At 45.4% G+C, this 15,356-nt stretch overlaps 2 protein-coding genes across 2 annotated transcripts; one reads left to right on the plus strand and one right to left on the minus strand.

Annotated features, from left to right (window-relative positions):
- Positions 1-3,065: 3,065 nt before the first annotated feature.
- Positions 3,066-3,494, minus strand: LOC150041566 (small integral membrane protein 10-like protein 2A). The gene has a single exon (XM_090326098.1). The coding sequence runs from the start codon at positions 3,367-3,369 to the stop codon at positions 3,133-3,135; it is 237 nt and encodes a 78-aa protein (XP_090182224.1). The 5' UTR covers positions 3,370-3,494; the 3' UTR covers positions 3,066-3,132.
- A 1,320-nt stretch (positions 3,495-4,814) lies between these two features.
- Positions 4,815-14,907, plus strand: LOC150041567 (cancer/testis antigen 55-like). Its single transcript, XM_090326097.1, has 5 exons — positions 4,815-4,951; positions 9,323-9,507; positions 11,078-11,222; positions 13,740-13,852; positions 14,116-14,907. Exons 1-5 carry the CDS (start codon positions 4,861-4,863, stop codon positions 14,305-14,307), a joined length of 726 nt encoding a protein of 241 aa, XP_090182223.1. The 5' UTR covers positions 4,815-4,860; the 3' UTR covers positions 14,308-14,907.
- Positions 14,908-15,356: the final 449 nt, after the last annotated feature.

The following is a 15,356-nucleotide window of genomic DNA, read 5'->3' on the forward strand; positions in this document are numbered from 1 at the left end:
AACAGAAATAGGCCTCCAGTCAGCATTTGGTATGCAGAACACAAGGATTTTCTTTACATTTGGGGAACGAACAAGATAATGCAACAGCAGAAACAAGACCACATTCCTGACAAGACAGAGCGGGCAGTGCTGTTCATCACACAGAAAACCAGAGTCAGCCATGTAGTGTCTCCACATTGGTTGAGCCTCTGCTTCCAGGAACACAGACTGCCAATAACTAAAGTGCATGGAACCCCATCACACAGAAAGGCTCCACAGAGGAGATTGCATCCATGAGGGGAGGAGAGAAAGCAGAAGATCTAACTATGCAAGGCTGGAGGAAGACAGGAACACAAAAACTGAGGCTGGGGCAGGGATCTCTCCTGACTAATTCCACCTGAAATGGTGGGACTTTACTCATTGTGAGGGGTGGGTGGGTAGGTAGGTGGGTGTAGTCCAAGCTCCTTATATACAGGGAGAATTGGACACTAAAAAATCTCCAGTTCCACACACACCAGAGGCATGATCTACTCACACATGCCCACATATAGGAACATTCCCAAAGGCTCAAACATGCAGGGATATTAGATGATGAGCCTTCTTTCCTGGCTGCTGTAGAAAAAGGCTGAAACTAGGGAGGCAGCTGCCTAGAGGGTAAAAGCAGGCTTTGGAAGGGCACTGACACTTATGGAGGCCCCAAACTTTGGCTTTCTTGTCCCTCACACAGGGCCCACTGAGGATGGGTCAGGGCAGAGGCTGGCAGCTGCCCAGATGTGTTCCTGGGTGGGTGGCTGGGGTGCACAAGAGGCACCGGTAGGATTGGAGGCTCTTGGAGACTTGGCACAAGGAAGCAAGCCAGCAGTCTTGGGCTATGGGTTCCCACAGGCGGCAACAGCAGCCCCTTTCCAGCCTGTGTCTATGGAGTTAGAGATAGTGTTGAGGTCCTTGGCTGCAGTGGGCAGCTGAGAAGGGCACATGGTAAAGGGCTGCACTTCTCTGCCCCTGGGCTGGTGACACTGCAGCAGGTTTCCATCCAAGGCACTGAGAACATGGATGGGCCTCTAGTCATCACTGCCAGGGAAGCTGAAGAATGGGCGGGTGGGCTTTTCTTGGCCGGTTTGTGACTGCAATTAGCACACCCAGGGAAGTCTGAACCACTGTCTGCCCGTCTGGATGAGCTTTTCCCATATGATCCTGGGATGAGGACAGACCTGGAGACACAGAGAGATATTCATGTCATGGGTTCTAGTCCATCCCACCCCAGGTTTATCCCCTCATTCTATCAGCTACACTCTGTTGTCAGGAGCCATGCCACCTCTATCAGCTCTACTCCACCATCACACTGAGAGGCTCTGGCAAAACAACTGTTGCAAAGCCCCAGCCCTAGACCTTCAATGGGGTCAGGAGGTTTTGGAGTAAAGACTTTGTGGACCCATCTCTCTCATTGCTCCATGTTTCCCGACTTTCTATATATCCTTAAGAAAGGCTACATCTCCAAATTCCCTACTCCTGGCTCTTGTCTCCAAAGGATCCCTGAGAACTCTGTGATCCCTCTCCACCTCACCCCTTCCCAAGTCTTGGAGAAGCCTGGGGAGTGGAGGCAAAATGAAGACTGAAGGACAGACAGGTTTCCATCCCTTTCATCTGTATGACAAGGACAAGCCCCAGTCCCTGCACAGATCCCCATTGGACTCTTTAGGCAAGAGAATATATCTCCCTCAGTGCTGCTAGGAGATCTCAGTGCCCTGGAAACAGGGCATCATTCCCTGGGACACTCTATCCTCTGGGCCTCTACCAGAAAGCAGCTACTGGAACCAGGGTACTTCAGGTAGGGAAGCGAATCTTGACAAGGCCAAGGAATGGGCAGGCCAGCAGCTACCAAAGCCAATGCCTGAAAAAGCAAGAGATAGAGACCTCACAGTTAGTTGCCTGGCCACTCAGAGAGGGCCTGTTTCCCTGCATTCTTCTCTCAGGTGTCCTTTCCCACTTGCCCTCCCCAGCACAGCTACAACCAGTGTGCTGCCCACGCAGGGAGAACTCCTATTTTCCCAGATCCCTTGGGGTCCTGGGTCTGAACATGTATGAGTTTCTGAGAAGTCTCATGAGCTACCACTGCTGGAAGCAGGGTCTGGCAGAATGGAAGAGCCAGACTGGGAGAAGGGAATGGGTAGGGAAGCCACTTCCCCAGTCTTTCCTACCAGCAAACTAGGTGTCTTCAACATGACCGCAGATGGTGCTGAGGAGCAGAGGGACAGCAGCAGCAGGCAGTCACCAATCCCCTGGGCCCAAAGACAGAGCAGGAGGCAGTTTGGCGAAGAGCTGGGAGGATCTCCTGAGAAGCCCAGAGGCCTGTGGGCTGAAGTAGGGACGGACTTAGGTTTGCCTCAGAAGAGAACCATCCTTCCTGTCTGCCTACCGACAAAGAAGAAGAGTGGGTGCATCTGTTTCCCTCCAGAACCTTCCCAGGGAGTCCTCGACCCTCCCCACCCCCCAATTCCCCACAGGTGACACCATCCGGGCCTCCCCATGAAGGGGGCGGGCACTGGGCGGTGGGCGGGAGGGGCTTCCTGTCTGGTGTTGGGCTGACCCTGGGAGATGCGATGCCGACGGCGCCGCTGCCGCCCCTCACCCTGGGCCGGGAGCCCCAGGCCCTGCCCGCCTTTCTGGTCCTGAGCTTGGCTGCGCAGCTGGTTTGCCCCGGCGTCTTCCCAATTTCCTCCAAGCCTGCACCGCTCCTCCACATCGAGATGTCAAAGCAACCCATCCGCCACCCCCATTCCAACCTGTCGCCCCTACCTTGCAGCTCACGGCCTGGCAAATCAAGTGGCCGCAGTCGGATTCCGTCCTCCCTGTTGTCCTCTTTGGCCACCGTGAGGCAACAGGTCGGACGGACTCCGATTCTCCAGGTCCCGTTGGAGAGGACCGGTTGCGTTTGTGGCTCGGCGTTTGGGGATGGGGTCCGGGCCGGGTGACAGTCCCCAGGCCGCGTCGGGATTCGTCGGGAGCAGCGGACGGCCTCGGTCACCCGGCCTCTGGCCCCAGTCGAATCCCGGCGACCCTGGGCCTCGCCGTCGACCTTCAGGTCCCGGCGTCCTGGCCCGGAGCCGGGGCGCGGGCCGCTGGCTGCCGGCCGCTCGCCCCCGCCGCGGGAGCTCATTCGATGCGCACCTGCAGGCGAACATTGAACATCACCGAGGCCACCATGTAGAAGTAAGGGAAGTTCATGCGCAGCCGCCAGGCCAGGTCGAAGAAGGTGAGCAGCGTGCGCGTGAGTCCCTTGCAGAAGGCGCTGTAGGAGCCTCGGAACGCGGCGGAGCGAGACAGCCGCAAGGCCAGGCCGGACAGGGCCGCAGCCGCCGCCGCCATCGACAGAGCCGCCGATGCCGCCATGGGCCCGGGCCGCCACAGACCCCGCCGACCCAGGACCTACAAGAGCGCAGGAGCCTAGCGAGCGAGCCGACTCGAAGCTCCGCTGCGATCCTGGCCTTTTGGAGCCCCGCCCCCTGGCTCTCCTGGTCCTCCGGCTCTCCCCGCCCCTCTGGCTCTCCCCGCCCTCACTCTGCCCCTCCTCTTCCTACAGGACAGCACAGCCGCCCCGCCCCGCCCCCCTCGCAGCTCCTCCCCCAGGCTCCCGCAGCAAGTTCCCGCCCCCATCGGAGCCCTGTCCCTAGGCCATTGCTGCTGTGGAGAGCAGCATTGCGCATGCTCTGCTTAGTAGCTCGCCTCGCCCACAACCCACACTTATTTGCATAGACCCCGCCTTGTGACCCGTCCTCAGGAGCCCCGCCCACATTCTCTCTGGGGCCCTAGAACTGCCTTTACCCCTCCTCCTGCCACAGACTATGCCCATCCCCTCTATACCCCCTCATCCCCTACTTAGGCACACTGACTCAATGAATTCTTGCCCCCATTAAAACCGGTGTCCCAACCCTTGCTGCAGTGAGGCTTCAAATAAGCAGGCTTGAATTATTACCCTCCTGCTGCCCAATGGTCAGCCGTTATTTGCATTTTCCCACCCAACGGAAATAACAGTAGTGGAAGTCCCGCCTCTATTACAGGTCTATCCCCTGTGTTCAGCAACTTATCACCCTCTTTTCATACCTCTTGAGGAACTTTTCTCCTTACCTACTCCGTGCTGCCGTATTGTACTACAGCCCCAACTCACAAACATCTCTGGTCACCAGCTTGTGTCTTGCGATCCAGTTAGATGTGAAATTCTGGCTTTTGTACATCATGTATATTATCATTTAATATTGAGCAGACAGCCCTTGCTTAGTGATGCTGGGATGGAGTGGGTGTGGGGCATAACACTGGGCACTTGAGGAAAAGGAAAGGATCTGGAGGCACTGAGCCAATCAATGTTGGATCTAGGCCTTGCAGCTCATCTGGGTACTTAGGGCAGACTGTTGCCACACTTTGTGAGGCAAGGTGGGGCCCTCCTGAAAAGTTCCACAGAGCAGAACCTATAGGTAGAAATGCTCCATGAGGTCCAATTGGCGGGAATTTGAGGCTGGCCATCACCAATTTCCGCCTCCTGACCCCACCTCCCCCCACTGCCTGCCAGTGAAGTCCCGCCTACTCACGTGGTGATTCTCATTGGTCATCTCTAATGAAGCCGTGCCCATTGGGCGAATGACAGGTGCAGGCCCCGCCCACTGCCGCGGGGAAAGGGGTAGGGCTCAGTTCCACTTGTTCAGTTGATTGGTTACTCGTTGGTTCACTCGGCCTCTAGTTGGCTGTTGCGCGAAGTGGGGGGGACAAGGTGTGGACTCACAGGAGTGGCCGCTTTTACCTGAGTGCTCCTGTGAGACAGAGACGGACTGAAGCTTCTCTCGCGTCGTCGGAGGCTCTTGGTGCTCAGGCCGCGTCCACCACAGGACCATGCATCGTTTTTTTTCCAAAGCTCTTGGTTTCTTTGGAAAGCGAACCATGACGGAGGAGGAGAAAGAGCAGCACCAGTGTCTCCTGGAAGGTACCTTTCACCTCCTGTTTTACCTCCTTTTTCACCTGACATTTTCCCTCAGTGAAGATCCGGCTCATTGGGGTGTACTTTCCACACATCAGGTCTGGCGCCTTTTGACACCCAGAGAGACGCCAGTATCTTGGACTTCCTTTGTTTTTCTTTTGCCAGTCCTGGCCTTGAGCTCAGGGCCTGAGCCCTGTCCTTGGACTTTCTCAAGGCTAGAGCTCTACCACTTGAGCCTCAGCACCACTTCTGGCTTTTTCTGTGTGTGTGATACCAAGAAATTGAACCCAGGGCTTCGTTCATGCTAGGCAAGCACTCTACCACTAAGCCATGCTCTGGACCCCACCATCTTTGACTTCTTGAGACCATCCTGCATCTTCCACTCTTATCCCCAACCTAAATAACTCCACGCCTGCCTCTTTGCCCTCAGTCCTCACTCCGGCCTCCTACTTTCTTACCATCCATGTTCCAGTGCCCCTCATTCAACTCATCCGCATTTGCTACCTGCATTTCTCACCCCTACACCCACAACCCCCACCCCGCCACTATCCAACAACATGCCCTAGCTCCTCTGTCTGAAGTGCTGGACCCATTTACATCCACACACAACCCAAACTCTGGACTCCAAACTGGTGCTAATGTAGCCAGGAATGGTCTTTGTGCTGGGTATAGTGGCAAATATGTATAGTCCCACCACTCGGAAGGTGGACACAGGAAAACCTTAAGTTAGTGGCTGACTTGGGCGGCATAAAAAAACAATTTTTAGTTGTTATTTGTCATACGGCTTGAACTTAGGGACTGAACACTGTCCTTGAGCTTTTCTTTTCTTTTTTTGGACAGTCCTGGCTTGGACTCGGGGCCTGAGCACTGTCCTTGTTTCTTTTTCTCAAGTTGGCTAGGGCTTTAAAAAGTAAATGGAATCCAATGCAACCACTTAAAAGCTGCTTGTGGACCTAGAGTTTGTCCTAGTGTTAGAGTGCTTGCCTAATATGTATGAAGACCCCAGGTTCAATTGCTTGGTAGCACATACATAGAAAAAGCTGGAATGGTGCTATGGTTCAAATGGTAGAGCACTAGCCTTGAGAAAAAATTCAACGAAACTGCTCAGACCCTGAGTTCAAGCCCCAGGACTGGCGGGGAGGGGGGGGGGAGCTGCACGTGTTGGAACATGCCTATCCTCTCATTTATGGCTGGAAGCATAAATAGGATAGTGATTCAGACAAGACTGGTATAACAGGAGACTGGATTAAAAAATTAACTAAAGCAAAAAAGCAAAGGACACAATAAATCATCCCTGTCTCAGTTTCATAAATAGATAGGATTACTGGTTTGAATCTTTTAAGGCACATACTTTGTTAGTGGCAGTCTAATATAATATGATAAGGTTTGTGGAGTAGTTGGAACTTCTACTGGAATTATATTAGTTCTAATTTGTGTCTATTACTTGTAAATACCAGGCTTGGGACTAAGGGCTTTAAGGCCTGAGAGTCAGGAATACAAAGGGTCTAAAAACAGTCATAACATTGCCATGTCTGGACACCAATAGGAAAGAAATGTACACAGCTGAGCTGAGGCCCAGTAGAATTCACACTCCATATTCAGATGCAGCATCCATGTCTTAATTACTAAATGTGGGGACACTTTTGGGGTAGAATTTATTTTCCAAATCTGTCTTTGTCCTTTGTCTGATCAGGTACTTAATAATTTCTAGATGCAGGTCAGGAGTTTGGCCTAGTGGTAGGGTGCTTACCTAGATTGCCCAAAGACCAGGGTTCGGTTCCTTGGTACCACATACATACAAAAAGCCACAGGTAGTGCTGTGGCTCAAGTGGTAGAGCCCTAGCCTTGTGAAAGCCCAAGGACAGTGCTCAGGCCTTGAATTCAAGCCCCAGGACTGGTAAAAAATCTCTATGATGCAAGGTATTTCTAAATTATAAATATATGTGTAAACATATATACATATACAAAATCATATATACATATTGACAAACATGTTAAGTAAGTTATATAATTTGCAAGGGAGAATACCATCTAGTTTAATAAAATGAATACTGGGAAACTAGAACATGTGTTGTCCAGGATTGGTGACATCAAGTAGAGCGGTTAGACAGAGACACAAAATGGTGGGCATATGTAATCATAATATTTGATGTATATATGTGAAAAAAGAGCTAGGTAAATTGAGGGGATGGATGAGGTTTGAGGAGATGGGGGAGAATATTGAAAGGCATGACATTGTTCCATATATATTATACTTACAAGCTGGCATGTTGAATTTAGACTTTTGTATAATTACGTAAGGATACATTTTTGAAAATAAAAATCTCCAGGTGCTACATTGGATGCTACTATTAACAATGATGAAATTAAGAAAAATGGTTGTTTAGCCAGATGCTGGTTGCTCAGGCCTGAAATCCTAGCTACTAGGGATGATGAGATCTTAGGTTCAGGGTTCAAAGCTATCACTGGCATGAAAGTCCCCAGAAGTGGAGCTATGGCTCAAAGTGTTGGAGAGGTATCTTTGAGCACAAAAGTTCAGGGATAGTACACAAGCCCTAAGTTCAAGTCTCATGTCTGGCAATAATAATAATAGTAGTAGTAGTTGTTTATGGCTTTCTAGATGCAGATAGGGAACAATCTAAGATTTCACTCTAAGCTGTGGGAGTTCCAAGCAGTTTAAATGTTGTTATGCCATGTATCATGTCATAGTATATCGGCTTGCAGCCTCGACCTCTTTCCAGGAAGCCATCACACAGTCCTGTTGACCACTGCTGGACAGTGTGCTGCACTAGAGGACCAGGAGGGGGTGCAGCAATGGGGGACCGGGAGGAAGGGGTACTGCACTGAAGAACAGGGTGGTAGAGGTAAACTGATGGACAGCATGTGACTCTAAACACTGTGTCTTGCAGCTAACCAGGAGAATCTGTGATCAAAGCATGACCTCCCATGACGTCATCAGGCCTGGGAATCATTTTCTGGGACTTCTCTGAATTAAAGGAGAACCTGAAATTTCTAATACACATGCATATATTATTATTTATAGCCTCCATAAGAAGCAGACGGTCGGAGATGGTTTTTTTTCCTTTTTCTTTTATTGTAATTGATAGAAGGTTGCAGTTATATTAGCCAGATTGAAGGTTCATTACTTCACACACATTCTCATGTTTTTGTCCCCACTTCCCTCCCCTCGCCCCCTCCCCTCATCCTGTTTCCCCCCTTCCTTTTCCTATTTCAAATAAAGGTATATACAATATAACGGATAACAAGGTAAGATACTGTAACAATATGATAATAACCAAGGGATAACAAAAGAGATGAGAAATAACATAGTACATTAAGAACAACAATAACACATTATATAGCTCCTGTTTCCATATCCTGGAGGTCCTTTCATTTAGCCTCATCCTATATGGCCTTATGTATCTAGGTTTTGAGCTATTTTAATCCTCTGCTAGGAGAGTCCAAGGTTTGTAGTAATTATTATAAATGAGGGAAACCATTGAGCCTATGTTCCTTTGGGTCTGGCTTACTTCACTTAATATGAGTTTTTTCCCAGTCTTTCCATTTCCATACAAATGGGGTGATGCCATTTTTTCTGATGGCAGCATAGAATTCCATTGTGTATAAATACCATATCTTGTTGATCCAATTATCTACTGAGGGACATCTGGGTTGACATCATTGTGATCATTGTGGTAGTGGGTTTAGTACGTCCTTAGTTTGTTTTTTTGTTTTTTGTTTTTTTTTTTTGGTCGTAGGGCTTGAACTCTGGGCCTGGGCCACTGTCCCTGAGCTTTTCAGCTCAAGGATAGTGCTCTACCACTAGAGCCACAGTGCCACTTCCAGTTTTTCAGCTTGTTTTTCCGTGTGTGTGTGTGTGTGTGTGTGTGTGTGTGTTGCTCGGGTATTAGCCAGGTTCTTATGCTTCCTAGGCAAACAGTGTACCATGGAGCTACATCCCTAGCTAAGAAGGAGTTGTTAATATGCTGATTGTATAGATGGATACCAGTTGCACCTGGTTAACAAATGTGCTTAATCTCCTTCAGAAGATGAGGGGAAGAGCTTTGTTTCAAAGGCAGGCATTTGAGTCCTATATTCTGCTCTTAGCATCTGTACGCAATTGCTTTTGGTCTGAAGCCACTGTGCTATACTGAGAAATGGAGCAATCTACATTTCTACCTGGACAATTGGCCCCCAGAATCCCACACCCTCAGTCCCTACATCGTACTATCCTCCTCACCTGTATCTCAAGTCTGGTTCATTTTGATCATTGTTTACCACTGTTTCCTCTGGTAGGGCTTACTGGTTGTCCGTGCATGTACTTTTAAATTTTTGTATTTTTAGTTATTAATGTTGTTCTTTGTTTATCTATTTCAGAGAGTACGAAATTAAAAACTGTGCAAGGAGTGGTAACAAAGGCATTTGATAATCATGGCTGGATTGATGAGTCCATCTTCTTCAGTAATGAGAATGTGACTGGTGATCTCCCTCTGAGAATTGGACAGAAAGTTCTTGCACTTGTGGAAGAAAATGAAACAAGCCTTGGATGGAAAGCAGTAAAAGTAAGTTTCATGAGGTGGGGACAGTTCATTATTCTTGGAAAATCAATCTTGATGCTATTTCTCCAGGTTCTCTGAGGGGCTTAAGAGAGAGGAGGATTTCATTATCAACTAGCTTGACTGCAGGAGACATCTGCTTTCATTTTAACAATGCTATTTGTTTGAGCAAAAGTATCATTTTATAACTTATTGGTGATATGTGATTGATATTTGCTGTTAACTGTTCTCATTTAAAATGTGATTAGCAGGGCCAGGAGTTTGGCCTAGTGGTAAAGTGCTTGCCTAGCATGCACGAAGATCTGGGTTTAATTCCTTGGTACCACATACAGAGAAAAAAATCCAGAAGTGGTGCTGTGGCTCAAGTGGTAGAGTTCTAGCCTTGAGAAAGTCCAAGGACAGTGCCCAGGCACTGAGTCCAAGCCCTGCGACTGGCAAAAAATAGGTAAAATGTGATTAGCAATGCTAAGTATGAGTATATATATTTTCCTGCAAGTTCCCCTTTCCCCTCCTATGTAAGTGGTCTCTGTTATTTGTAGAAATATAATTGGAATGCCACCAAACCAACTTTTTGCTGATTCATTGGAGAAATAGTCTGAGGACTTTTTTTCCCCTAGACTGGCTTTGAAACAAGATCCTCTGGAGCTCAGCCTCCTGATATTTAGATATGAACCTCTTGTGTCCAGCTTTACCCATTCTCATTGTACTAACATTCTAAGCAGCTGCATGGAACAGCTTGTACACTATCAATCTCTGCATGTTTTGACCACCTAAGGAATAAATTTTATTTGTATTTCCTTATTAGTTTGGGGAAAATAGTACAACTTTTCTTCGAATTACTTGTCAGGGACATTAGAAGTATTTGCATGTTAGGTAAAATTGAGTTTTGGTAGGACTTTTATGGTAGGCATATCTTCCAAGTTTGCCTTTCAATTAACATACCCACTTTATTATCCTTAATTATGACCAAATGGTTTGCATTTCTGAAACATAGCATATTTCATCCTTTGCTAGTCTTGTTTTCCTACTGCAACTTTCATTTAGGTTTTGGGGATTTTGTTTGTGTGTGCAGGTCTAGGGCTTCAACTCAGGGTCTGGGTGCTTTTCCAAATTTTGTTGCTCAAAGGTAGTTCTTATCAGTTCAGCCACAGCTCCACTTTTGGGGTGTGTGTGTGTGTGTGTGTATGTATGTATGTATGTGTGATTAATTGTAGATAGGTGTCTCTGAGATTTCCCTTGGCATGTTGCCTTCAAATGGTGATCTTTAGATTTCAGCCTCCAACTTAGCTTAGATTAGGATGTGAGCCACAGGCACCAGGTCTGTTAGGTAGATTTTTAAAGATATTCCTATAGGTTGTTTTATCTGTGTCAATTGAGAAATCATCAAGTTGTGTTTCTCCACTCAACAAAATTACATCATGCCTAAAAATCTACTGGAATTTTTTGAAAGTTGGAATTTATATTCACCAATGTTCATGATAGTTGTTTAAACCACTTTTTAACAGTGATCTCAGTATTTGTTCTTATTTTTATTACCTTTTGTCATATCTGAAGCAAGTATTTCTCTACCTTATAGGTGGATGCTTTCTGTGAAGATTTTTATGGTGGTGGACCATCAGGAACCAAAATGAATCTCACCTTTGGCTCTATTGCCTCTGCACTAGGTGGTGATGAGTACTTTAAGCACACGACTTACTTCTCCCTGGATATTGCTTGTAAAGGTATAGTTTACATTTTGTAAAGTCTGAAATTAGGTTTTATCTAATGTTTTAGTCACATCCAGGGTTGTAATCAGACATACTTATTTGATGAGAGGATTTCACTTCTTGAATTACTTCTCCATTGTATTTGGCTTTGATCAGGTACACTCGAATGTTTGATGCAGACCTTTGATGACCAAATACATAATATTTTCTTATTTATTTTTGGCCTGTATTGGTGTTTGAACCTAGCACCTGCCTTCTAGTCACTTGGCTTTCTTGCTTGGCTGACATTTTATCACTTGAGCCATGCCTGTAATCCAACTTTCTTTCTTGTTATTTTGGAAGTGAAATTTCTAATATTTCTCTGCTTACACTGGCCTAAAACTGAAATTCTCCAGATCTCAAACTTCTGAGTAGCTAGGATTAGAGCTGTGAACCACCCATGCCTGATAAAATACAATGTTTAAAAAAGAAAACTCCTGTTACTATTTGTTTTATTTCATTTATTGAATAAAGTTTTATTTATGTAATTTTTGTGCACATAAGTATTAGATTTCTACTTTAGCAATATAACAAGTATGCAAGGACAGTATTCATACTGAAAATGCTTTAAAATGTGTGTTAGACATAGCCTCTGGTTCCCCCCTCCCCCATGTATTCATTGTTTAACTCTATTTGTTAATATTGGATATAACATTTTGGTTTTGTCTGTCTAAAGCAATAATTTGTTACTATAAAAATGGTATTTGAGGGGGGGAGGGAAATGGGGACCAAGACATGAGAAAGGGTATCAATGTATGTGAAGTAATGCACCTTCTGTCTGGTGAATATAATGTAACCCTTCTATTAATTACAATAAAAATATATGAAAAAAAGAAGTAATGTACCCACTACCTGACAAATGTAACTATAACCTCTCTATACATTAGCCCAACAATAAAATACAATAAAACAGAAAAAGAAATTTAAAAATGGTATTTGAGCCAGGCACAAGTGGCTCATACCTATAATCCTAGCTACTCTAGAGGATGAAATCTGAGGCTCACAGTTCAAAGTTATCTGGAGCAGGAAAATCTGTGAGTCTGTTATGTTCAGTTAACCACTCAAAAATCAGAAGTGGTAGTGGCCTAGTATTAGAGTTATTGCCTAACATGAACAAAGCCCTGGGTTTGATTAATTGGTACCACATACACAGAAAAAGCCAGTTTTTCCATGGCTCCAGTGGTAGAGTACTAACCTTGAGAAAGCTCAGGGACAGTGTCCACGCCCTGAGTTCAAGCCCCAGGACAGGCAAAAAAGAAATCAGAAGTCTCGGTCGGGAGTTTGGCCTAGTTGTAGAGTGCCTGCCTAGCAAGCATGAAGACCCGGGTTTGATTCCTTGGTACCTCATACATAGAAAAAGCCAGAAATGGTGCTGTGGCTCAAGTAGTAGGACTCTCGCCTTGAGAAAGCCCAGGGGCAGTGCTCAGGCCCTGAGCTCAAGCCCCAGGATTGGCCAAAAAAAAATCAGAAGTGGTGCTGTGGCTCTACATGGAGCACTAGCTTTGAGCAAAATTTCTCAGGGACAATGCTCATGCCTTGAGTTCAAGACCCAAGAGTAAAAACAACAACAACAACAAAAAGTTAGAAGTGCAGCTATGGCTCAAACTGTAGAGGCTAGCCTTGAGCAAAAGAAACTCAGAGATAGTGTCAAGCTCCCTCCCCCCATAAATGGTATTGAGTTTCATTCATTTCAATAGAAATTTCTAGACATGGGCTTTACAAGTAAGGCTTTGGCTCTGAAGCCCTTATCATCAACTTTGTAAGGTAGACATGACCAAAAACATGTTACTAAGCAAAGCAAGGGGAACACTGTTCTGCACTGGGGAAGGTTGCCTAGGGTAGAAACTGCTCCATCTGAACTCCATTTCTCTGCCATCCCCTGCCCTGCTGGATTGGGAAAGATGGATGGAAGGGAAAAAAAGTGAAAAAAAATTAAAAGTACCTGCTTAAGTTTCAACTGCCCTGTAGCTTGGATACAAGGAGAGACACTGTGCCAGCCATATAGGTAGATGTATTTCATTAGTACAGGTTCTGATCCTATCAGTTGAATATGTAGAACATTCAGTTGCAGTTATAAATCATGTTTACCCCTAAACATCAGTTTCTGCTCTATCAGTTCTGATTTTTTACATGTTTACTATGATGCTTTGTTCCAAATTTCTCTTTGCATTAATATCCCAAAGGAATGTTTTTTTATTTCCAGCATGGGATATTTAGCACTGAATTTACAACCAACTTCTCAGTTTCTAGCAAAGATATTTCAGCTCTGCCTAATAAAAGCTGTTATGCTCACAGAAGGACTGGCTTCAAGCACAGATAATACTTTATCTCATATGAATTTGTGAAATTAGTATACAGGATTCAAAGGTTCCAAACAAACCATAGATATGATAAAACTGCTGCTCTGTTTTACAACAGAGCAACTTGTGAAATGTGACCTTACCAAAAATAATACATTTATTCCAACTTGATTTCTCTCTCTGGCTGTTTTAGATTTTGAGCCTTATGAGGGTGACTTGATGGAAGTTATGTTTTCCTTCAAGACAGAAATGCAGGACAGGAAGATCATTTCTGTGAAGCCTCTGAGATACAATCATGTGAAAGAGGTATTTCCTGTGCATGCAATATGGGTTTAGTTATTTCCTGTACACAAAATACTTGTCTTTCTTACCTTTCCTATAGTGATACTTTCTGTTGCTCAGGATTCTACCAGGTATGTTGGGACACCTAAAATAAAATAGATCCTTCTGGTCAGGCACCTGTAACCCTAGCTACCGAGGAGGCTGAGATCTCAAGATTGTGTTTTGTATAAAGCCTGTTAGGGTGAATGATGCTTTCCTACATTAAATCTCATAATTTCTCATCACAGGTCATCATTACCAGTATTTATGGAAGAGATGGAGTTGTGGACAACAATATCTTTTTCACCTTGGATTGTCTGAAAATTCCTGCTGGATACAAACCTCAGATACATGATCTTGTCAACGTGCTGGTAGTCCAAAGTACTCAGCCTGGCTACTGTTGGAGAGCAATCTCCATGACCCCAGTGTACATGGGATAGAAACCACACCTCTTATTTTTTTCCTTTCAGGGACAGACAGTATAGGACCTCATTTAATGAATATATTTAAGTTAGCCAAGTTTAAAGGAGATGTTAAACCACAATTGTTCTTATAAATACCCTGGATACTTTCTTGGGACCACGAGCCTCCTTAAGGGAAGTACATTGTTGATTAGAATTGTTTTAAAGTTGTTCTTGATTGTAGTAAAAAAAAAAGCCTCAAACAACCCTATTATTAAATTAAATCACTTGATTTCCAGGGTCATAGTGAATTCTGGGCTGGCAGTGCCAGTTTTGGCCTTTGATCATATACCTGCAGAGGCGAAGAACCTAATTCAAGAGGCACGGGGGCCAGAAGGTTATGGGCATAATTTAAAGTAACAGTTTGTTTTCAGATTGGAGTCCCCGTTATGCTGTGTGTGTCCAATGTTTCCTTATTCACAGCATTTCCCATCTCCTAACACCTACTCAGTTTATTAAATTTAGTGTCTCTCTATGGCCTTTCTTTTCATGCTATTCAGAAAGTAAGAGCTATTAAGATGAGGACTCTTTTCCCAGGGCTATGTGTATCTTTTTTCATTAACTCAACAGCAAGTATTTAGTACAGTGCCTGGCTGGTATTAGAGGCACATTACATGATATTAGCTTTAATAAATGAATTATTTGAGCAGCAGTAGAGCTTCTGTGTGTTTAATTCATTATCCAATCCATAGAAATCAAGTTGGAGAACATACCGTGAAGACCTCGGTTGATTTTTTTTGCCAGTCCTGGGGCTTGAACGTAGGGCCTGGGTACTGTCCCTGAGCTATTTTTGCCTAAGGCTAGCACTCTTCCACAGTGCCAATTCAGTTTTCTGGTGATCAATTGGATATAAGAGTATTCTGGGGACTTTTCTGGGGCTGGCTTCCAACCAGATCCTCAGATCTTAGCATCCTGAGTAGATAGGATTATAAGGCATGTACCACTGGTGCCTGGTCTCAGTTGATTTTTTTAAAACATAAGCATAGCCATCCATGATGTACATAAGCCTCCTTGGGTACTTTATGGAG

The sequence above is a fragment of the Megascapheus bottae genome, chromosome X (genome assembly GCF_031878675.1).
Source record: "Megascapheus bottae isolate mThoBot1 chromosome X, mThoBot2.hap1, whole genome shotgun sequence".
Taxonomy (NCBI): Eukaryota; Metazoa; Chordata; class Mammalia; order Rodentia; family Geomyidae; genus Megascapheus; species Megascapheus bottae.